This window comes from Centruroides sculpturatus, unplaced genomic scaffold (assembly GCF_000671375.1).
Source record: "Centruroides sculpturatus isolate CEXI.00-Female unplaced genomic scaffold, Cexi_2.0 scaffold105, whole genome shotgun sequence".
Classification (NCBI taxonomy): Eukaryota; Metazoa; Arthropoda; class Arachnida; order Scorpiones; family Buthidae; genus Centruroides; species Centruroides sculpturatus.
The window spans coordinates 860,069-885,760 of record NW_019384622.1 but is presented as its reverse complement, the minus strand read 5'-3'; the positions used below and the strand labels follow the sequence as shown (position 1 = coordinate 885,760).

Here is a 25,692-nt window from a genome sequence, read left to right as displayed (position 1 = left end):
TTTCATATTCATTTACAATTATCATTGTTGAATTTTCTTTATAAACAGTAAAACTGATTCTATGAAGTGAGAATTAAATGCTGGAGATGGTAAACACAATCTAATAAAAATAATATTAACCAAATTATTTTCTTATAATCTGACTAATATAATTTGCATTTATTATACTTTCATCTTTTTCAAACAACATGAATCTTTATCCACATTAAATGGTGTCTTATATGTTATTAATATCAGAGTAAACAAATGCCCTATTTGCATTTGCCATTTGAAATTTATACAGCATTGTATTTAGTTTCTTGGAAACATCAATTACTTGTTTTTGAACTGCCTAATGGTGGTACGAGGTGCTCTTTTAATTAAATTCGAATTCTTTATTGGTCATCTTTACTCATCACCTGTAATGAGGATTAAGCCTTTCTCACTACAGGACTGCCATCACTCAGTGATCCTCCAAAACTAGGGTAAATAACTATTATTATATCTTAATTGTTTTTATTTATCTTTAATAAATATATACTGTATATTGGCCTCATTTATTTTAAAGTTCAATATTAAAAATATTTTGAGTTTGTATTTGGAAGTTTGGTGATGGATTTTGAGATCAGAAATATGCCCTAGGAACTTAACTCTTGTTTATATCATTAATCCATAGTAAAATTGATATTTTTTACATGCTTTTTCAGTGAAAGTTACAGTTTTGAAGAACCTACTGACAACATTTAATGAGGACTTACCACAATTTGATAATTCCTACAGAACAGCAAAGAATGACAATTAAAATAATTTTTTTAAATTGTTATTTGAATTTGATATTTTACAATGTTTTAGTTATTTTATAATTTTTTAACTCTACATAAATTTCACATAATTGGTCAGTTGCATAATATTCCAATTAACCAGAATCCACTGTATTTATTATTTGAAAATTTTGATTATGTAATAATTTATAGAATGTTTTTATTAATACAGTATATAGACAATAGAAGCTCATTAATCTGGCACATAAGGGACCAGAGTGGTGCCAAATTATCAAAAATTCCAGTTTACCAAACATTTTGTATTTTCATAAAATTTGATAAATTATATATCTGCAGTCTGAATGTTAAAAATATTGCAGTATATTTTATACCAGTGCACACTGTTTTATGTTTTCTATTTATTTATGAACACTCTTTAATCAGTTGAAAGATAATACAGTGCATGACTATATTATGTTAAGAATTTTAGGATTAAAAAAACCTGAAAAAAGAAAAAATGTTGACAAACGTGTTATTCCATAAATCTCATTTACAATGATTTGTGTGCATATAATATTTATTTTTCAAACAAAATATACACATCATTTTCATAAAAAGCCACGTGTGTGGATTATTAGCATATGGGGTTATTATTGGACAATTCTGAATTATAGGGTGATGAATTAACAAACTTCTATTGTATATGAATTGACAAATTTAAATATAATTCACAGTATGAAAATTAAAGATTGAAACCCTTTGATTTCACATCCTTGGTATCTGTTAATTACTAGATCACAAAAACCCAGCAGAAAGTTGCATAAATTTCCCAGCTTCACTGGGAAAAGTTTGCAACAAGCACTTTCTTCGGACTCCATTTGCCAAAAGTTATGTAACTCACCACCCATGTTTTTAGAAGAATTTGCTAGAACAAAGTCTACTAGATGCATATTTTTATTTATTTTGGCTAATAATTATTTAAAATAAAACTGCATGCTGCCATCTGTTATGAGATGTTATTACAAAATAACTTTAATAATATTAATTATTATAAAAGGCAAAAAGGCTTAACTTTGAGAATAGAAATGAATTTTTCAAAATTATAAATGCCAATGAGTAAAATTTTCATTAAGTCTGATCCCACTCAAGATATGACACATGATCCCCTCTATCTTCCCATCCCCTCGACCATTAACCACCAAAATTTAATAGCATCAATGCTTCTTATATATGAGTTATCATGCTAAATTTCATTTCTTAATCTTCACTCCTATCTGAGATATTAAAAAACTAAACACCAACACACACATACACAGAATTGCCCCCATTTTTTTGTGTTCAAGAGATCTCAAAATATTGAATTTTCAAAAAACCCAGGGGTTCAAATATGACACAATTACAATACTTTCCCATGTTATATCCATAACAGTCAGGAAAGCAAATATGTAAGAACAGAGAAGCAGTCAGACATTTTCCATCAGCATAATGAAACAAATTTCTGTGTTTCACTTAGATAATTTCATTCATTACTTAATCATTATAAAATATAATCAAAATTGCTAGAAAAGCACAATTTATAAAATATGAAATATCAGACAGACTTAAATATCTTCAAACTATATTGGAATGTGAACCAAAAGATATATTTAACTAATAGATCAGGTTTACACAGACTAGATCAAAAGTAAGTTAACTATAATAAATTTTAGACTATTTTTAAAATATTTAAAACCAGTTTGGAATAGTTACATATTATCTCACTTCAGTGGAAACAAATAAATCTTCAATAATAACAGTTGTTCCAATAACAGTTCTGAAAATAATCTTAAAAATACAATTGCAGTTAACTGGCTTTTAGGCCACTCTATATTTCTAAAATGATGCAAATATTCTAATATAAAACATACAAAAAGACTACTACTTTAAAGCCAAGTAAAACAAATAACAATTTTTTTTCAAATGCTAGCTAAAATATACAAATATAAACATCTGTAAGCCAAACAATTGCCAGATTAGATTGGGCTATATTACTGCTACTATTAATAATTAAATGCTAAATAATTAGGTCTAGAAGTAAGCAATAGTCACCATCTCTTATTAAATTTAATAATTATAATTAAATTAATATTTATTAATTAATTTAGAAGCCTGGAGTGGGACTCAAACCAGCAATGCTGCTTACCCTGTGAATATGTTGTCAGTTACACTATCCAAACTTCCATCCAAATGTAAGCTGTGGGTGCTAAGTCATCCCCAGTCGTAACTGTTAATAATCAGTATGGTTATATCTAAATTAACAATTCTAAAACAAAGATCAGATGGCAGTCTGGGCAGCATAACTGGCAAAGCTTCTACACAGTAAGCGGCAATTGTGGGTTTGGGTCTCACTCTGAGCCAATTCATTTCTTCCAGAACCTTCTAAATTAATTAATAAATATTAATTTAATTATAATAATTAAATTTAATAAGTAATGGCACCTAACACGTACCTCTAGGACAAATTACTTATTATTTAATTATTAATAGCAGTAGTTATATAGCCTGATCTAATCTGACAATTGTTTGGCCATAAGGTAAGTAAAATTCTCAGTTGCAGATGTGACTCTAGCACATTAATGCTGCTAGCGTTGCAATCTGGATTTGCAAATAATGACAGAAGATATAAAATATGCTTCATCATGAAAGATGCTAAACCCATGCTAAATATCAGACTAAAGGGTTTCAATAATATATGTAAGCTGGCCAACTTTTAGGGGGTGAATCAATTAATCCCATGTCAGAATAAACCTAAAGGGGAATCATATGTGAGTTGTGGCAGAGGAGACAAATGATGACAAGTGTCTTACAAAGTTAAAAAGCCATTTATTTTGTACTATGTATGTTTACACCAATGTTAGACAGTTCCTAAATCTTGGTGTTCCTTCAGAGTGGACAGAGTTTCGGTCTATCGATCGTAGCCCCAGGGCAGATGAGAAGGGTTTGTTGGATGGGTATGAATGATTGGCAAAGATGTGACAGCATTCTATGTGGTCAATGGCAACACAACACAACTTAATGAGCATGACTTTGGGCTTAATCCAGAGAAAGACCTTCTTCGACCTTAAATTACTGATTTTTATAGTTTTTTTTCCGTTATCTGTATTTCTGATAGACCCCATGTCCCATTCCTCACTTCCTGATTGGTCTCCTTTGTTTCCAGGTGAAAACTGAGTCCTGATCAGGTCACCAGAAAAGTCCCATTTGAGGCGTCTATTCGACACCTTTTTGTCGACTATGCTTGGAGATTGTTGATAGAACCATAAGCCTTGTGCTCAAAATTTAGCCTGTTGTTTGTGATTTCTGTCATCTTGGAACTTTAACAATCATATGTGATGTTTTTCTATCCCTCAAATCTTTCCCCTTTTCTGAAATTGTTTTCCTAGATCGACTGTTTATGAACACCTGAGTCAGAGTTCTATCTGTTTTTTCTTGATCGACATTCCATCTGATCCATTACATTATTTGTTTTCATGTCACGTTTGTTTGACAGTTACAGTTTTTTTTCTCTCCTCTCCCTTACATAACTAACATAATGTTTGGTCCGACTTGACAATAGCGTTTTCGCTCCTAATTAATTTGAAATTAAATTTTTGTTTCAACCCATTCTGGAACCTCACATATATTACACTGCATATGTATGTGATGAATAACTATTAACTTTATTCATTAATGAATATAATGAAAGTGAATCTAAAGTACAGTACATATTTAATATTTTAAATATGAATTTAAAACTATAGAATTATATAGAATTTAATTTAATAGAATATACAATTATATAGAATTTAATACTTCTATTCATATATAAAATTATTTGTTACCTGATAAAGGATTATTTTCCCTTAGACCAAAATTATCACCTGTAGTAAGAATATTTACTTTAAAAGTAGCTGCACCACCAGCAACAATTGGAATTTGACTGTTCAATTCTTTCATATTCCACTCCAAAACTACTACTTTATTACCTGTAAATTATTCTTTTTTAAATAAAATTATTTGGAAATTTCAATTTTAATTCATTTAATAGTTATTTCATTTTTTTATTTAAAATTTGAATGACATGCATTTTATTTAACTTTAACATATATAATGATTGTTCAAAGAAAATATAGACAGGACATATAAGTTTTATGGTATCAGTTGTCACTTGAGCAGAATTACAGTACTACAATTTAGAAACAAAGTTGCTGTAGCTGCTATATCATATCAGGTTTTGCATTTAGTCAAGTGTCTCAATGTGATACAAGTTCATGTATATCCTCTGCATGGGAAGAGGAAGCTGCTGAATGAAACATTCAGTTATATGTGTTCAAATTTTGCTGTCAGACTGAAATCTGCAACCTTTGAGAAACTTTAAAGGTATAAAGACATGGAAGTCACAAGTCAACATATTGAGACTGTAAGGTAATGCTACATAACTTCCCATCTGAAATGGAAATAAGTGGAGGATATATACAAACTGTACCATATTAGAACACATATCTGAATGCAAAAGGTGATTTCCTACAGTAGCTAAGCAACTTGTCACTACATTGTATACATTGTTATTTTGCTATAGTGACTAGTGACACCATACGTATCATATGATCCACTGTTACTGGCCTAGTATGAAAGTTATTTTTGAACAATAACTTTAAGACTAGGTCAGGGGTGGCTAACTTTGGCACACTAACAATTTCTTTCTGGTATGCAACCCAGGATTCACCTTAAAAAATAAATCCCTTATATTCAAACTTAAATTTGCAAATTATTTATTCCACAGAAAAATATAAATTACAATACTCAAACTGTCACCAGTTTATTTATAATATTTATGATGAAACACTTGTTAATTGTCAAATAAACTCCTTAATAGCATTATTAAAGAGTTTATTTGACAATTCAATATCATTTACTTTGTATGAAATGATATTTTATCTGTAGATTTTATCTTAAAAAACCATCATATTGATGCAAATAATCCAACTTTTTATACTGTGAATTCTGTGAAAGAATTTATATTGTAAAAGATTAGTCATTAAGCAAACCATGGATGATTTTCTAAATGCTTTTCAAATGCTTTTAAATAAAATTATATCAAAACTTAACTGTAAATTTATGATAAACAGATTGTCAAAAGAAAATATGAATCACAAATTAATAATTTTTCATACAGTATAAATTAAACCAAAGACTAGCATATAAAACTTTAAGTCATTTGCACTGTTTGCAAAATTATATAAGGAGAATGTGACATGAATCAAAACTATAAAAGGTATTGTGAAAAGCTTGAAAATTTTACAATTACATTTGGTTATTTACATTATTTGACTTTTAATTTCGGTTATCCTAAGTTTCAGGAGTTGATTTTCTTAAGTCTTGAAACTTATTTCAATATTTTCCATCTTAGTTACTAGTTTTCATAATCAGATAATGATAATTGGAATTGTATTAAAATCTGGTTTTAATAAATGACATGATTTAAGCAAATAAATTAATAAAAAAAAAGTATTCATGAATTCAATAATTTATCATAATTAAATTCATGAATACTTTTACAAACTTTTGAACTGTTTACAAAGATCACTTTAATGATTTTATAAGTAGTTTTTACGTTTGTAAAATTTTTTGTAACTTAGTAAGNATATATATATATATAAATGTATATATGTATATAAAAGATTATTGCAATAAAGTGAACAATGTGTGCTTTAATTGTCCTTGTCTATCATAAACAGAAAAGTTAGATATCTTAGAATTCTTGAATTGTAAATTATTAAAGCTTCAATTAAGGGATTTTATTCTGCTAGGTCGTCTCCTTAATCAAACGGATTAAGGAGATCAACTTTTTATAAATTTTACATTTTTTAAAAATTTATTAATTATAATTTCTGTAATTAATAACTGTAGAAAATTCAATACTACCATCTATCTTCTAATGAAATATTGTTATTTTAAAAGCTCTGTTGCTCTTGTATCAGTTTGGTTTCTTTTGTTAAAGCTGACAAAGTTTAAATCTTGCAATATTTATGAAATTTTACAAGATAGATAAAATACAAATAATATTGCATAAAATTCTGAAGTATTTAATAAATTACATTTTGTATTTAATTAGATAATTTAGAATTCTTGGCAGGTTCTTAAATCTAATCAATTTTTCAAACTATTCAGCTAAACAATATTAAAAAAGAATCTTACTTTTATTACATAAAAATGAATATATAAATCATGTATAATATATAAAAATATTTTACCTTTCAATATTTCAATATCAACAAATTCAACTTCTCCTCTTCCATCATTAAATAGGGTTACTGAACATTCTTGACTAAAAAAAAACATTTCAAATGTTACTTTTTACTTTAAATTATAAATAAGCATTTCAAAAATAACTGATGTACTAAATTTTAGAAGTAAACACACATGGTATAAACATACTTAGAGTATTTGATATTCTAATGTTACTAATAATTTCATTTCGGGCATGTAAGGTTTCCAATATAAATATAAGAATTGATAATCACTGCCTTTTCATTATCCAAATTAATTATCATAGGAAATCTTAAACATTTACTAAAATTAAATTTGAAGGCAAACTAAAAAGAAAAAACTTTTTTAGTCTTTCATACATCAATAAAATCATTGTTACAAACAATAGTGTAATCAATGCTTTTTAAGCTATTCTGGAAACTCTAATTTTAAAATAACCCATGGTTCTTCACCTTTTTATTATAAGAAAAAAAATAAAAATAGTTTAACATTAAGAAAAAAATCAAATACAGTTGAACTTATCTATCTTCAATCTCACAGGAACAAGAAAAAATTTCAATATATAGAGGTTCCTACACAGTAGACAGTAATAGGTTTGGTAGGAGGCGATGTATTTTAATACAGTAACAAGTACAGAACATATCTATATTAAGTATAAATAAATAATTTTTGACAGATATTTTGTCAACAGTTTATGATGCCTGATTTTCTTCAACTAATAAGAAGCAAGCCAAACTCATAGCCAGAGAAAAGCAGTGTTAATTGCAACTATGCACTGTATTATAAGAGATTTTTCTCAACTACAATCTATGCTATCAAAATGTAGTTGCTGAGCTCTGAATTTAACACTTAAATCCATAATTTCAGACATAGAGGTTTTGTGAAAAAAATTATTTGAGATAAACATAGAAGATACATTGAATTTAGTCTGAAAATGCAAGGAAAAAATAAATTTTGAGATAAAGAAGTTTGAGATGAACAGGTTCAACTGTATAAAAAAATGAATAATTTGAAAATAACAAACCAACATTCACCATGCATAAATTCTACACTTAATTCAAATCTGAAGCATAATTTAACTAATCACTATCAGTGAGATAATTCTCAAATTACAGACTAATGCTAATTGAATTCTTTGTAAATTACTGCTACTTGCAATGTTTTACAAAGAATATTTTATTAAGATTTTAAGCTCTTGCAAGAAGTTGAATGAAAACAGATATATTGTAATAATTAATCATTACTGGAACTCCAGTTTAAAAAAGTCTCTATTCTTTCTTTTTAATTTGATCTTTATTTGTTTTTGTTTCTAAGTTTTTATAACAAAATAAGAATTGCTTATATTTGTGATGTTATAATTTTCAAGTGATTGTTATATTCTATCTCTAAGTTTAATATCACATTTATTTTTTTATTTTCTAATACATTTTTATATTTTGCAAATAATTCTAATAATAGTTTTGCCTTAAAGTCAGTGTGGTGTCTTTTATTATTAAAATCCATTTTCTACTAAACTTTAAAATCATGTGCATAGTTTGTGCATGACAATTCACACAAAAACAACATGACACATTTCAACAAATTAAAGAGCTTCACTTTGATTTGAGGATTTTGTAACTCGATGATAAATTGGATTGGTGAATACAAAAAGTAAAGACTCTTAATCTAGAGTTATCAGCTCAAAATCTCAGATTACAAAATTCTCAATCTGAAACATTATTGGTGAATGCCAACAATGTTACAGATATAAAAAATGAAATAGCTGAATATTTTATACAAAAAATACACATAAAAAGTAGAGAAACAATTAGCATTTTTTAATTATTTTGAAATTTTGTGAAACTCTTGTCAGAAGTTCACAACACACTAATGAGCTGCAGCATATCAATTGAGAACTGCTATTCTACATGAATATGAAACAGGTAAAGTTTTATAACAGTGCTAAAATTTACACAATTTCTCATTTGCTTTCCATCAAAATAGTTTTCATTGATATTTTTTACTTTATTCATTGAACTAAGATGATTTCTTGTTAGAAATAAAATCAGTTAACTGAAATTTCAAAATATTAAAATTTTAAGCTGTTAACTTACAAACTATATCATTATATACACTATATATACAAACCACACTTATCAATACTTTGACACAATAAATATCAAAGACTAGATATTCTCAATGTCATATAGAAAATAACAAAATGAATAAAGATGAAAGTGTAGTTCCATATATAGTATACTGTATAGAATTAATTATTCAAATTTATTAAATTCATTTTAAATATTTTATTATTTAATTATAAAATCACAACTACTTAAATTTTTTACTTCCAAAATCACTGTCATTTCTAAATTTCTTCTAATTTCAATTATTGATTGTTTTAATGTTGCAATTTCTAAAATATACCTATAATAAATCATTATAAATAACTGAAACACATTATTAGTCAAACTTTCTGGAAGAAAATTAGAAAAGTTCAGGTTCCAAGTTATTATTAACCTATTGATAATGGGACAATTATTTATACATTAAATCACTATCAATATATATCTGTATCAGATAAAAAATATTGTATATTTATATCATATAAAAATTTAAATCATATTTAAGAAATTTCAATCTACCAAATCTACCAACAATTATTAACAGAAAAAAATTATTTTCCATATTTGTTTCAAAATACTGTTTTATATTATCATCCATTAATTCTAGCATCTATGAGTAACAAAGCTTTGCAGTTGAATGAAAAAAAATATACTTTACATGGAAGACAATTAATTATTTTTTCTTTCATATTTACACAATAATATGAAAAATTACCTTTCTCCACAATATAAATTTGTTACACCACTAGTTACAGCTGGTCCAATATCTTTATGAACAGAGTATGTGTTTGATGTTGGAAGACTTGTTGTTATTTCCAGATGAGGAAGAACTGGAATAACATCAACTGCAAAATAACTTTCCTTCAAATTATTTAAATCTTTTATATAGCAGAGGCTAGTTACTCCCTGAATTTCTGTTCTATAACCTGTAATGAATTTGTCATATAATAAATAAACTTTTATATTTTACTTGAAATTTACATTAAATTACTCTAAATACCAAGTATTTTAAGTTCGCCACATGTTAAAGGTCTCCCAAGAAGAGTTACAGGATGAGGTCCAGAGTTTGGAGCGAGTGTAAGTTGAGTCGGAAAACTCTCAAAGTCCATTAAATCAGTCAATAATTCCTTAATAATAATTTCAAATTTTACAAAAAGTTTTTGCTTTATTATGTAAATATTAATAACACNAATTTATAATATATATATGTATATATATATATATAATACATATACAACAGATCATCATTTAACAAACAGTTCAGTTGTCAGTTTATAAGAGTTCAATTAATGAAATATTCTTTATAAAAACATTTAGTTTTATTAACAAGCAGAAATTTTATAAAATACAACCTTAAGCTATTTTCATAATCAGACAAAAATAGCTGAAAAGAATGGTTCAATCAGCTGTTCAAATTATGATTCATGATATTTATTTTAGTACAAGTCTTTTGCAACTTTCTTATTGTCTCATACAGGTTTTATATTGTATAAACAAGATCAATGACAATCAGTTCTCAATTTAGCATTGTTTCCAGTAGAGTAAATCTTATCCTTCCAAAAATTCCTGACAAATTATTATAGAATGTGATTTGTCTTAAAAGAAGTGAAAAATGTTTTAATTACTCGATTTAATGCATAATTATTGTATAATTAATCAATTTAATGCACTATTCCTACATTATGCAAATTCAGTTATCAAAATTTCCAGTTAACAAATGATTCTACTTTTCTACTTATAATAATTCTACTTTTCCATTAACCTTATAAATAAAATTAAATTACTAATTATTCTTCATTTATATTACAGTATGAAGAGTGTTCAAAAAGTAAGTTCCAATTATGCATATGAATCACAAAAGTAGGATGAATTGGATTTTATTTGCATATATTGTTTTCTCAAAAGATAAAAAACAAACATCAGACAAAATTAGCAGTTTTCCTGCATTTATCAGACATTTATAGTTGTGTCAGACAATGAGGAAGAAGATTAAAAATCTCCCTGCTGCAAGATAAGATTGTGTTGTTTTGTTGGTTGATTTCCTGAAATCTTAGAGCAACAATAAATACAAATGAATATTATGGTACCTTGAAAAAAAACTGCAAAAATCTATTCAAAACAAACAAGACTTTCATGACAATGTATAATCACATCATTGCTCAAGTGAGCATAATTCTGAACAATTTTGATACAAAATATTTTCTCACACTAAGCTGCAATCTTGTGCTCTCTAACTCCCAACTATTTCTGTACTTGAAGACATTTTTAGTGGGAAAATTCAACAGAAATGAATAAAAGACTAATTGACAAGGTTAGTTAAGAATCTGGCAACAGATTTCAATAAAAAAATAAAAAGCCTGTGTGATAATATGAAAAGTTTCTCAATCTTGAAAATGATTATGTTGTAAATAGGAAAATACAAGTCTAAACTTTTAATAATAAAAAAATGTCCAAAATGTTTTCTTTGTGTCTGTTTTAGTAAATTGGAACTTAATTTTTGAATGCCTTTTGTAATTGAATTAAATTACAGATATACAATTTTACCATTTGTGTGACTTGTAATTCAAATGGTAAAGGATTAAAAACTTCCAGTAAAACTTCACATATATCTTCACAAACCCATTTAAAATCTGAAAAAATACTACAAATGAATAATTTGTTGATGTTAAATTTAATTTACTTGTTACAAATCATTCATAATCTTCATATCTGTGTTCTTATCTTACCAACTTTGTTACGATCACTTGGCTTCTTTTTGTAGTTTCTTTGAATTGGAGAGCATATAAATGATGATTCTTGGTATATTTTGCATTTTGATGAAAGTTGGAATGGAAAGTAATGTGAGGAAGGCTTTTGTAATTTAAAAGACCTTTAATAAATAAAATAAAAAATGTCAGAAATCATCTAATTTTTCATCTGAAAAATCATATAAAATTTATTCATTAGATGATTTGCCATATCCTTTAAATTCTGGAATAAAATTAGTGAAATGCATAATAACTACAATGAAACAATACAAATACTCTTTTCTTACAATCACTAAAACAAACATATTCTATATTTATTCATAAAATAATTGAATGTAATTAATGTACAGTACTTCATATGTAATATTTTCATGATATACATATGCAAATAAGCATTAATGCAAATAAGTATTAATCAAGTATATTCTGAAAATGTTGATTAATATTTATTTTATAAAAGAATAAAAATAGCTAGATAGTCAAAAATGCTTATTCAGTTAATAAATGATTATTGATATTTTAAATACTAGCAAGGAAACAATGTACTGTACAGGTAGCCCTCAGTTTATGCCACAGTTCCGTTCCTACAAAAGCCAGCGCAAATCGAATCGGTATAAAATGAACCCATATTTACAATGAGTATAGGGTTAGGTTTTACATAAGTGAAAAATAAGCAAATAATTTTGTTTATTAATACAATATAATACAAAATACATATATTATAAATTTTAATTTTTAAAATGTATTTTATAATAAAATAAAGTGAAATGTTTTTATTAAAAAATCTTAAGAAAAACAAATGATATTTCAAAGTTTTGGATCTCTTACATTTTTCAGAAAAAAGTATCCATCTTTAATTCTTTAGATTTTTGTTTTCTTTCGTTAAGAATTTCAGAATATGGTCAAATGGATGCGATGATGCTCCTTTTTACATTTGCACTTCACTCCCAATTGTTGTCTTCCACCATGATACCTACTTTATTCTTGTATACGTGGGTATGTAAACATTTAATATTTTAATATTTTTATTAGAGAGGTTGAGGCGCACGTTTTAAACGTGTAAACGTGTACGTGTGACGTTCGGCGCCGCTTTCCCGTAAGCCTAAAAGTTTGACAATGGTGTTTGGATAGTCGGTGGAATCACGCTTGACATTCCAAACACCATCGTCAAACTTTTAGGCTTACGGGAAAGCGGCGCCGAACGTCACACGTACACGTTTACACGTTTAAAACGTGCACCTCAACCTCTCTATTTATTTTAATATTAATTTAATGTAAATGTATACATACCCAATAATATTAAACAGAAAAAATAAATATATTCAATAAAAATCTTTGTTTTAAAAATGTACAATGTTGCGGCTCAGTAAATACGTCAACACTGAAACAAAAATCAGTTTAGCATAGGGAAAATCAGGGAATTACACGGCAAAACAGAGAATTGTGCAGCAGCATTATTGTGAATCGATGTCAGTGTAAACTGATTCACAATAATGCAAATTGCACAGCAGTGTTATTGTGAATTGGTGTAAATTAAGCCGGCATAAACCGAGCGCTACCTGTAATTATAAAATTTAACAAAGTCTAATGTTACTTACTTTATATATGGAATTTTAAGTAAATGAAACTGAGGTATAACTATATCATTTTTTATTAGTAAAGTTGTTGTTGAATCATTAACTGCTGATGTTAAATTTCCTAAGTGATTGTATGTTTCTAATTTCTCATTTTCAGTTAGATCATCCAAAAATGTCGTTAGCATAAAAGTCAGTAATCTAAGAAAAAAATTATTTTTAATTTAATCAACATAATTAATTAAATTTTATCATAATCAGCTGTTCTTAGAAATAAACAAACAGCCATGCTTATTAATCAAATTTAATAATTCAGTAGTTTATATAAGCATGACAATTAATAAATAAATTTTTGCATATGATTTCAGATAAATATAAATAATTTAATATTTATAAAATAAAGAAATATATAAGATATACCAGTAAAAATTATTAAAATTCTTTTATTAAAATCTAAACCAGTAAATACTTATATTGTCTAATAGTTTAAGATTTGGATCAAAAATACCTATTAATTTAATTTATGAAAAGTATTTCTTTTTTCTGTCTTAAATTTTTAAGAATAAGAATGTAAACCTAATTAGAAAATTGTTTTCTGTTGTACCTTTAGCCTAAAAATATTGATAATTTTACTACAAAAAATATTTACATAAATTATTATTAAATCCAGAACATAAGTTTAGGAGATAAGTAACTTTAATAATTTAATAAAAGAAAAAATAAAAAAAATGTAAGAATTTGTTATTTGCTCTAGAAAAAATTGACCAGTTTAAGTAATAAAATATACAATACATTAAGTATTCATCACATATACATTAACTATTATCAGCTTAACTTTCCTTCATGTTATAAATACAGTCGACCCCCCCTATAATGCGGGTTCATATATTGTGATGAAAAAATTGTGACCGTATTTGTATAAAGACACTAAAAGAGACTCATAAAATGCGGTAAAATGTCATTGCCGACTTGTGTCGCAACAGGATTGGTTGAATCTGGACCAATAGTGGATGAGCAGCTGAACTACTTACACACTACGGAGAGTTTAGGCAGGTAAGTTCAGTTTACTATCGTCTGTACAGTATATAAATTAGGTACTGTAAGTCTAATACAGTACTGTAATTTTATACATTTCTTGTGAAAAAAACTTTCTTATTTAACAGCCATAAAAATTATATTTATATTAATGATGTCTCTAAAGTTCAGCGAATTTTTCACAGAAAAATAACTTATCAGAAAACGCACCTGCCGTTTGGTGCACTGCTCCGTGACGAAAACAAGCTTAAGCAATGCCGTTGTCGAATGGTGCACACTTGGTAAGTAATCCTACAATTTTTTGTTTATAGCATACTTTATACAAATTATTCCCAAAAAATTATACGTGTTTTGGAAATGTTGAGTCAAATTAGTCTAGAATTGATTAATTTTATAGAAAAAAACCTTTCAAACAGCCTTAGTCCATAAACTGAACACATGCCGGGCTGTGATTGGCTCATGTATTTAAGGATTCCTACAACATGAAATTCTTATAAAGTGGAACGTATCTACTGCGTTATAGGGGGGGGGTCGACTGTACAGTAAGAAAAAGAATTATTGCAAATTTTTCTTTTGTACAAGTATATGCAGTTGAATTTACCTCACTGCAAACATAAAAAATGCTTCATCCATGAAGCAAATTCATTTGGGAACAGTAGAGTCTGTGTTACCAAGATCTATAAACATTTCTGTAAAGTTTATCCTTGTATTGTAGTCTTGAAGAAGAAGTTCTTGATGACATTGGGACTTGTACAGATGATAACAGGATCTCTTAACAATTGTATGCACAGAGGGTGATCCAATTCCTGCCTCTAAAGCCACATAGCAAATGGCAGTAGTTGGGTTTACTGTGAATGTGGCTATGATGTTCATAACAACATTGTCCAATAAACAACTGAGCCTTGTAATCTTTAATGCGTGATCCAAGCCATTCATGCATCAAATTTAGCTACCATTCTTAAGATTGTAGTAAGTTAGAGACAGGGCCAGTTGGGAAACAATACATGAAATCATGCCACAACATCCCTTATGTAAGATGTTACTTTACATTCTCGATGGAATTTGCTGTTTCTATAACCAATAACTTGTAGTTGATTTATTTTCTGAAACAAATCAACTACAAGTTATTGGTTATAAAAACGGCAAATTTCATCAAGAATCAACTGAATAAAGATGGAAAAAAGTCAAGTGTTTAATTAATAACACAATCTTGTGTTCAACAGTCAATAAATACTAAAACACGGTTTCAGAAAACAAATATTCTCTTCAATTAAAAAATTTTAGTCAATGCATAGCAATACATAGTTAAAAAATTATTTCTAATTTTCAATTTTTCCATATGGATTATTTATAATCTTAATTTTATTTAGATCAGTGTTTTTCAACCTTCTTGAATACGCGACCCCTTTACAAGTTAAAAAATTCTGGCGACCCCCAGGGCCATATTAAAATTATATCAGTGATTTTAAAAACTACGTATTTAATTTTCTTTCTGTTGAGACCTAAATATCAATTGAAAAACCAATTGTACTGTAAAATAAACAGATACAGCCTTCTCACTGAAATTGTAGTTTTCTTTATTGTAGTGTAGGACCTACAAACACTTGTCTTTTTCTTTTACCCGCGACCCCCCGCGTAAGGCTTTGTGACCCCCCTGGGGGTTGCGACCCAAAGGTTGAAAAACACTGAACTACAGCATACTCTTGATTATCCATGCATGCTTATATCTTGATAAAAATTTACATCAGGAATACAAATATTAGCATTAAAATAAAAAAATCATCTGCATTATTATCTCTTGCTATTTAATTTAATATAAAATAAATTCATGGGCTAAAACATTGATATAACAAATAAAATAAAATACTTTCGTGCTGGAACTACACTATAAATAAAAATCAAAACCTTTAAACAATCCAGCAAATCGTTTTTTAATATCTTAAAAACGCTTTTGAACGTATTAAGCGATTATCCTCAGTTATCATTCTGAATCGAACGAAGAATTCGAAATTTTGTAAAACAAAAATTCAAAAAGTGGTTACATAAATATACGTTAACGTTTACCAAGCTTAAATAATTGCAAAAATTATACAAGATAATTAAAACAAAATAAAGAAATAAAATAAAATATATACATCCAGTAAAAAATTATTTTAATTAACCTNTTTATAAATGCTTATGTCAAGTTATATTTTTATTACTACGTAAAATATATTTAAGAGTTTACGACCACTGTGCTGGGTGAGATGTCGTTGAAAGAAAAAAAGTTATGCATTCCATCATGTGCGTAAACAGTGTCGTAATTCGCCAAGTGCAAATCAGCAAATTCGTAAGATTTTTGTTTATTTTGAACAATCCGGATAATCGAAAATCCGGATAATGGAGGTCCAAATAATGGAGGTTGTACTGTACTTCATTCTTAAACTTTACCTGATGGCAAGAAGTATATTTCCTGTTTTTGTGGCAGCACCAATAGTTTCCTGCAAAATTTTAATTTGCAGACTAGGCCAACCCCTCTTATTGCCTTTGAAACAAAAACATTTTATTGAATTGAAAGAAACATAAATTTTATAAATTAATAATAAAATGTATAGTAATAATACTAATAAATGATAATTATCAATGAATGTAGATTATAGTAAATAAATATTATATTAATATATATTATTTAACTTCAATATCACATTTAAGCTTATATATGTGGAAGAATTTTGGATTCTAAAATTCAAATCTGCATGTAAATATAAAGAAAATAATTTATTGAAAAAGAATTCAAATAAGAGAAGAGACAAAATATATTTAAAAAAACAAACAAGAACATACTAAGATATTTTGATGGCATCAACGATGCCTCAATAAACCTCAATGGTCAAACTGCTCAATTATATTCAGTTATAAATTTTTAAACAAAGAAAAACACATGTAATGTTTTGTTTTTTCTTACTTTACTTTCCATTACTTTGTTGTTTTATTATAGTTTTGTTTATTGTTTACCAATAAAACTATATACCGTATTTACTCGCATATAGAATGAGGTGTGACTTTAAAGATCAAAATAAAGAAAATTAAATTTATTAATACAATTCTAATTTTATTTTGTTTAATTACAAGTAAAATATCAAATGAACGTAAATGCGCACATTGTCCCGCAAAAATTACAGGCATTTTACACTTTAAAGAAAAATCCTGTAAAATCGACAACATAATTTGTTCACGTAAAGCTGGACAATCAAGAACCTTTTTTTTTTTTTCTTTTTTGCTAATTCTTAACAGTCAAATCAATTCTCCATCGATTATACTTACGAGTTTCTCTGAATTCTGATTTCTGAATAATTATCCATTTTCATGTGAGAATGGATTAAAACTTATATCATGCTCCCGTGTTATTTTGGAATTTCAAACTGGAATTCAATTCAAAAGCTTTGCTTTTCCTATTGCTATTCATCTTTACTCCCGACAATATACAAGAACAATTCAAACGATCCAGATAAAATACTTATGTTTTTAAATACAAAAGAGTAAAAAATGTGAATACATGGTTCACAAAAATTATTTGCAAAAACGCAAAGAATCTTTCACTTGTGCACAACCTAGGAATTTGAAGCTGTGATAAAGGAATAAAAACCTCATGTTATATGCAAGTAAATACGGTATAAATTTTATTATTTATATGATTTATTGTATCATTTTATTTATTTATAAAAAATACCATAAATTATATAAATAATAAATATATATGTAGAATTTACCAATATAACAGTAAACAAAAGTATAATGAAACAGCAAAACAGACAAACTAAGGTGACAAAATATCATCAAGTGACAGAGAAAAGGTTAAGTCTCTATTCCATCTGTTATCATGCAGAAGAAACTCGTAAATCTCAGGCTATACAACTTACATGAAGATGTTGTTCCCATGTTCAACAAGACACTCTTTTAAGGATGACCATACCAACATACTACATTAATGAAATAAAAGCCCTGAAAATTTTTAAGGCCAGTATGAAAATCAATTGCATCAATTACAAAAAGGAAAAGTCTGTTTCCAGGGCATGGCAAGCATGATATAATGCAACACTATGAAACCAACATGCATTCAATGGGTGCTCTTAATTCAGATGATGTAATCCAAACATCAAATTCCATATGACCAAATTTGAAATGTGCATTCCAAGCATTCCACTTTTGAACTCTTTGATTTCCTGAAGAAGGCATTCACTGTAGGCCAAAAATATTTGAAGACTTTTTGAAAAAATTTTGAAGACTACTTCTGTTTTGGTGAGATTTTATTGTGACATCCTATGATCATTATCCAGTTCTGAGTCTGACACACACACACACAAGCATTTATTTATAAAATTAGGATAAAGCAATCTTCATTTTAATTTATTTATTATTTAAAACTGTCAATAATCAATTTCATATTTGTTACTTCTCAATTATTAGAAAACATTAATCATATGACAGATATTTAAAAGTATAAATTAATACTTTTTAGTTTTAATTAAAATATTTTTAAAATTATAATTAAGCAGTAAAATATTCCTAACCTTTTAAAATATTTAAGTATATTTTAATAATATAATCTAAACATTTTTAAAGGCATTTTGTAAAATAATATATTTGTATTTGAATAAAAAGTTCAAATTAATTTATAACTTCGTTGATTTATCAAATCAATAAAAAAGAAAAAAAGTGAAGTTATAATTTAAGCTTTTTCCACGAATAATTAATTTTATAATTTTTTAAAACATTTTAGTTAAAAAGTTATATTTTAATAATAATATCAAATAAAAAAGATCAAGATTAAACTTACATAACTGATTATCTGCTTCATAAACAATTTTATATCCTTGATTGGTTTGAAGCAAAAATTCACAACACTAAAAAGTTATAATGAAGACTTTTTAATATACCTTATTAAATTTGTCAAATTTTATTAACTATAAAAATGTTTAATAATTTAATAACAAAATAATTTTAATTATTTATTTTTATTTGTCTTTATTTAAAAAAACAAAGATAAATAAATAATTGAAAATTCAATAATACACATCATATAATGTTCTTCAATAAATCTCATAGATATCAAATAAATATCAAAAAGATTATAATTTAAAGCAATTAATAAATAATTTAAATTTTTAAATAAATTAAAAATACTCAAACTGCTTGTCAAGAAAACCAAAATTAAGGATTTCTTCAAAATATTTTTCGTCTAAATTCAAGCAGTTTCAGCTAACTAATCAAAAATTTAAGTTTGAAACAGCTGCAATTAAATTAAATACACCAGGTAACATATTTATGAATTATTATGTTATGCAAACTAAAAATTATTACGGATCCAAGAACAAAACAAAAATCATAGTTATAAGTTGTAATATATATTTAAAATTTACAATTTATTAATTAAAAAATAATTAATTTAAATAAATGTTGATAATATATGTATTTGTGTACAGTACATATATATATATATATTAATTCAATATATATTGAACTAGCTGTTACCTGCGTCTTCACCCACATGGATTTTGCAAGCAAACCCCATTTATATTCAGTATTTCAACGACCATAGTAATTGTTATATAACACCTACTGCTGAGAATGATGAGAATTGCTGAGAATCAAATAAACTATTTTCAATTTGATCAATTTTCTGGAACATTTACAATCATTCTATAATCGAACCAATATGCAATAACAAATTTGAATTTAAAACAGTTCAAACATTTGGTTAAAAAATCAAAATATATAAAAATATTTATAACAATGTCTGAAATGTTATCAATTTAATACACCTAAGTACTCAATGAAGACTAAACATAGTTGAAAACAAAAAATTCCATCTAAAATAGTACAGTAGAAGCCGTTCTTCAGGTTAAGCCTTAATCCTCTCCCTCTCCCCCCGCGGGGAGAATTTCCAAAAATCCCTTCTTAGTGTACATTTTCATGACGTACCCTAACTGTGTACCAAATTTCACCTCTTTAGGGTCAGCGTTTTGCTCTGGGCAATGATGAAACAGTCAATCACTCAGTCAATCAGGACAAGTAATTTTATATATTTAGATTAATATTATTGAATTAAAACTGTCATTATATAAATTCAAATCAGATAGAAAATTTTCATTATTATTCAATAAGCTCCATGCCTATATGTTTTGCACTACTGATGGAGATCTCTTGTGGTAAAATAGTGAACTTTGTAGTTACAAACAACAGAGTTATGACTGAGCTAATATAACAAATTTGACAAATTTTTCCTCTGAAATAAAGAAACAAAATATTTGTAGCATGGTATGATGTAATCCTTCTTACAGTAATAATATGGATAGTATTTTTTTTTTTTTTCCTTACGAAAAAAGACCTAGTTAGAAGAAAGGTATAGATTAATGCTGTATGGAGGCTTTACTTTTATTTGTCTATATTCATTCATTATAAAATCATTCCTAATTTTTGATGGATATTTTATTTCCAATAAACAATAATGTCTGTCACTGTCTCTGATAATGCCATCTGAAGAACAGCATAGCCATGACATTTCTGGGCACTGTACTCTTCATTGAGCAGATAATATCTGTTGAGTTTTCTATCAGTATATTATGTTTGGATCAGCTAGAGATATGTGTTGGTTTGTTTTCCTATATCTTTTTCTTGTTCCAAAAAATATGGCTAAGTCTTATTGTTTGTTTGTATTCTTCTTTTTTTTAAAGTTGCTGATTTATTCCAAGCTTGTGCTAACTTGTTTTTGGTTCTATTTTTTTCTTCTTTACTAATAAAAAAGTATCAAGAATTCCAGCTCTGCATGGACTTCTTGATACTGAATAAAACAGTATCTAATAAATAATAAATTATTCATTAAAACAGTATTTACTATTAATCTAATAAAACGGTATTTACTAATAAAAAGTAAAGAAGGCATTAATCATTTTCCATTGGTCATTAAGCTGAAAAAATAATATATGGCGATTGAGTTAATATGTTTATGCTGATTCTTTTATCAATTCCTTTATGTCCTATGTTGATGACAGCAAATCTTGCATGTACTTTCTTCTTTTGCAATAAACATTGAAGAGATTTAAAAAATTTTTGGATTAATATTTTTATTTTAAACATGAAACATACATTTTTATAAAATTAAATTTTAATTAAAAAATGATCAAAAGAGATGTAATATAGATTATTAACTTTCCTTTGGACAACTTATACTAGAATTTGTTAGCTAGATTTATGTATGTGCATTTGCAGAATATATTTACCAAAAGCTGTGTATTTTTGAATATTTTGAATAACATTATGAAAATGGCCTGTTTATTTTAATTTTTCCCTGCTCTAATGGATTTTCTACAAAAAATCATCCTCAAAAGTGATAGGAAAAAAAATTATTTCTTAAAACTATATTAATGAACCTATGTAAGTACATATTTGTAACTACATTTTTCAAATTTCTACTGCAAGAGGGCACTTTACTATAGCACCATCAGATTTAGGCAGGAAGCATATATAAATTTTACTATGATGAAAATAATTCTGTAGTGTTTTTTATAAAATTATATTATATATTATGTATAATGCTATAAATTATGTACAGTATAACGTAATATTATGATATACGTAATATGTAATATAACGTAACATTATTTAATAAACTCACTCACAAAATATATACTTTTCTCTATTGTAAAGAATTTACAAATAGTAATTTTGATGGAATGCTTTTTACATATTGCAATTTGTAAAAATCTTTACAACTAATAAATGTATTAATAAGTAACATAATAAAGTATTAATATACTTTATTAGGTTTATTAGGTTATTTTAATATTATAAGCTTAGCTTTTGAATTATTTACAATATGTAATATCTTTTACTTCATCAAAACAATGATAAATAAATATACATTAAAAAGAATTTGGAACAGCAAGCCAGTATGATTACTTGTATTGTTTTTGGTAAATATTAAAAAGTTAATTCATGAAATAAAATCAGTAAAAGTCATTTTTAATCTAACATTTACTGATTTTAAAATGTATTAAGTCATTTTTAATCTAACATAATACATTTTTATGCTATTGTAAATTACAAACAACTTATTTAATGATTTTATATTATTAATCAATAATGAAAGATAAACAGAAAAAATATTCATACTTGGCACCATAATCAAAATTATTAGGAAAAAACAGTGTTGAATTCAGGAACAAAAACAAGTTTTTATTCAGAAACATTAGATATAATCTATCAGAATTTGTATATATAATTGTTTGTGTTTTATTCACAGTTAACCAAAATATTGCTAAAAATAAAATTAACTTTATATTAATATATAAAATAGCTTTTTATAGCTTTTAAAATTTTAATATAACATTAACACTACATAAAAATTTAAAATGTTATTTTAAATTCTTATTTTTCTTTGAAGTATTAAGTTATATGATCAAATAGCATATGTAGCACTAAAAAAATAATCATTTATTTGTTATTTATCTCATTATATCCAGATTCTGAGAGTAACAAGTAAAGAATACTCCAAAAAGAGTCCAGTTCTTTACAAGTACTGAATAATAACTACTTACATATCATTAATCTTCTAAATAATATACAACAGATGATGTATTGATAAGTTATAAAGACTATAAATCAATTAATAAAAATTTGATGTGTTCATACCTGATTCCAATCAGGAGTTGTTGTATGAGGTGAAACACAACATACTGCTGAAGTATGCTTGTAAAATGCTGCTTTTCTATGAAAATTCATTTCTGTATATAAATCAAAAAGATTGGACCACCATTGTATCTGAAAAAATAATTATTAGATTAAAAATAAATTCAAATAACTAATTTACAAAAACAAATATTATAAAATGAAAATTAATGCTAGAAATTATCTGATGATAATTAGATGGTCAAAAGTTAAAAGAGCATAAGTCAAAAAAGTCAACTTTTGGAGAACAAAAAACTTTGCAGTTCATTTATTTAGAATGTTATTATGTTATTTTTTACTTATGTACATAAAAATGATGCAAATTAATTTGTCTAGGATGTTAATGTGATAAACATAAAAGTACATTATGTTTAGTGATGACTTTAGCTACAGAAACTCAGAATAGATAAAAATTGGCTTTTACTCCAACTCGAATTTTGCATAAAAACTAATAATAATAATAATTCAATATCTTACAAAATAATAAATTATATTATTTATCATGTATTTATAATATAATGTGATAAATCTGTTTTTCTTTCTCTATCCTGTAAGTATAACTAAATCTAAAAATAGTAATTTAATATAAGATATATAATATATAATTATATTTTTATATAACGCAAAGAAATTACTAAAGAAATGGAAACTTTTAACGATAAGTTACTGAAATATATTACCAGTATAAATTAAATTTGAACAGTGTAAAAAAAAACTTTGAATAAAACTTATTTTATGATATATCAAAACTCACAAATTATTGACATCAAGAACTGTATATCTTTAATTTATTAAATTATCTGTAATTATTTTGATCTATACCATTCATTGACAAAAAAGTTATGCACCAAGAAGGAGGTATTGGAACTGAATGAAATTTTATTAGTGAAAATGTAATGACAATGGTAGTAAGTGATTACAATATCATGGCAAAGAGACAATTTTTTGTGAAATAATACAATTTACAGAACCTTTAGCATCTCCTCTTGCCTAGATATATGTGTGACAATATGGTCAGGCATGAAGGGGAGACATACAAGCATTGTGATGCTATCCTGCAACAAGTTTGCCAACAGATGCTGTAAGTGCCAACATAGATTCCTCATACTTGTAGATAGTTGAATCTGGCATTCCATCTGGTCCACAAATGCTCACTGGATGACATATCTGGAAACTAGGTAAGCCAAAAGAGTATGACATGATTAAGGTAAGAAAAATATTCCTGAAAAACCCTAGTTATATATAAACAAGCATTACTTTTATGGAAAATGGTTGTTTGTAGCCTTGCCATGAAAGACAACAAAGAAAAGCACATGACTGAACATGCTGCATGTGTCATCAATGTTCCTCATATCACTACTATGACACTACTACAATGTTCCTCATATCATAGCAATAACAATTATATGCAATACCTCACCAAACCAGCATTCCAGAAAAAAGGACAGTGTATCTCTTAACAGTAAAGGAAAGAATGATGTGCTCACCAGTGGACCTCCACACTAATACAGTGATCACCTATTCTCAAACAAAATTGGGATTCACTAAAGACAATATGCTTCCAATTGTAGCAATCCACGCTTCTCTGTCATAGTACCATTGAAAATGAAGTGAATAATGTTGGAGTGCTAATGGCAGGATGCACAGTGGTTACTGTGCATGTAAGTTTGCCTCTGCTAATCACCAACTCAAATTATTAAGGCATAAAAAAATCAAAAATTTATGTGCATTAAATACATATTCTCTATTTCTTCAAAAATTGCTTACCTTTTAAATTAAAAAATTTATTAATTAAGAAATAATAAGAAATAGAGAATATGTATTTAATGCACAGAAATTGGCAGGATGCATATATATATATATATATATATAATGGCCTGCCATTTTATTTCAAATTCACTATATCAATAGGAAAATACATGCCAGATTATTGATGAATAAAATTATTCAGTTGGGGAAATCTACCAGATTACACAATTTAAATGATTATTTACTAGGGTTTCTCATTTCCCGGTCTTTTGCTTGTCCCGGGATCCCGGGATAAAAGTGAACTGTTTCCCGGGATCCCGGGAAATCCCGGGATAGAATTAATTATTTTTAAGGTATACAAAATATCTTGAAATCAAATGATATACAGTAATTATTTTCCATTTTTTAAAGTAATTTTAAAGTTCTGTAACCTCCAAAATCATATTAATAATGCTGTGTAAGGTCTTTAGGCCTATAATAAAAATTACCTTTAAATAACGTAGAAATTTTCACAAATAGAAAAAAATTAATTAAAGTTTGCTGGAAACTGCATACAACAACAACAAAAAAAATGTTTTGAATTGAGTTAAAAATTAAAAAAATGAACTTCTAATTTAGAAGGTAATTTTCGTTTTTTAAATAAAATATAATACAAAATATTGCAAACTTTTATAAGATTTTAAAAAGCAAAGATGGTCAATACTCCGATAACTCACTCTAATTCTTATTTTAGTAATGAAAAGTCTTG

General features: G+C 26.6%; 1 protein-coding gene across 1 annotated transcript in view; it reads right to left on the bottom strand.

The window, feature by feature from the left end:
* Positions 1-25,692, bottom strand: part of LOC111625528 (trafficking protein particle complex subunit 9-like) — a 76,990-nt gene that overhangs the window by 3,874 nt on the left and 47,424 nt on the right. The window contains exons 8-17 of the mRNA XM_023368690.1: positions 23,160-23,288; positions 19,306-19,372; positions 16,920-17,013; positions 13,479-13,655; positions 11,860-12,002; positions 11,678-11,763; positions 10,134-10,260; positions 9,849-10,059; positions 7,013-7,086; positions 4,601-4,744 (exon numbers count right to left, since the gene is read on the bottom strand). Of these exons, the coding sequence (XP_023224458.1) occupies positions 4,601-4,744; positions 7,013-7,086; positions 9,849-10,059; positions 10,134-10,260; positions 11,678-11,763; positions 11,860-12,002; positions 13,479-13,655; positions 16,920-17,013; positions 19,306-19,372; positions 23,160-23,288 (1,252 nt within the window). The remainder of the gene's footprint in view (positions 1-4,600; positions 4,745-7,012; positions 7,087-9,848; positions 10,060-10,133; positions 10,261-11,677; positions 11,764-11,859; positions 12,003-13,478; positions 13,656-16,919; positions 17,014-19,305; positions 19,373-23,159; positions 23,289-25,692) is intronic.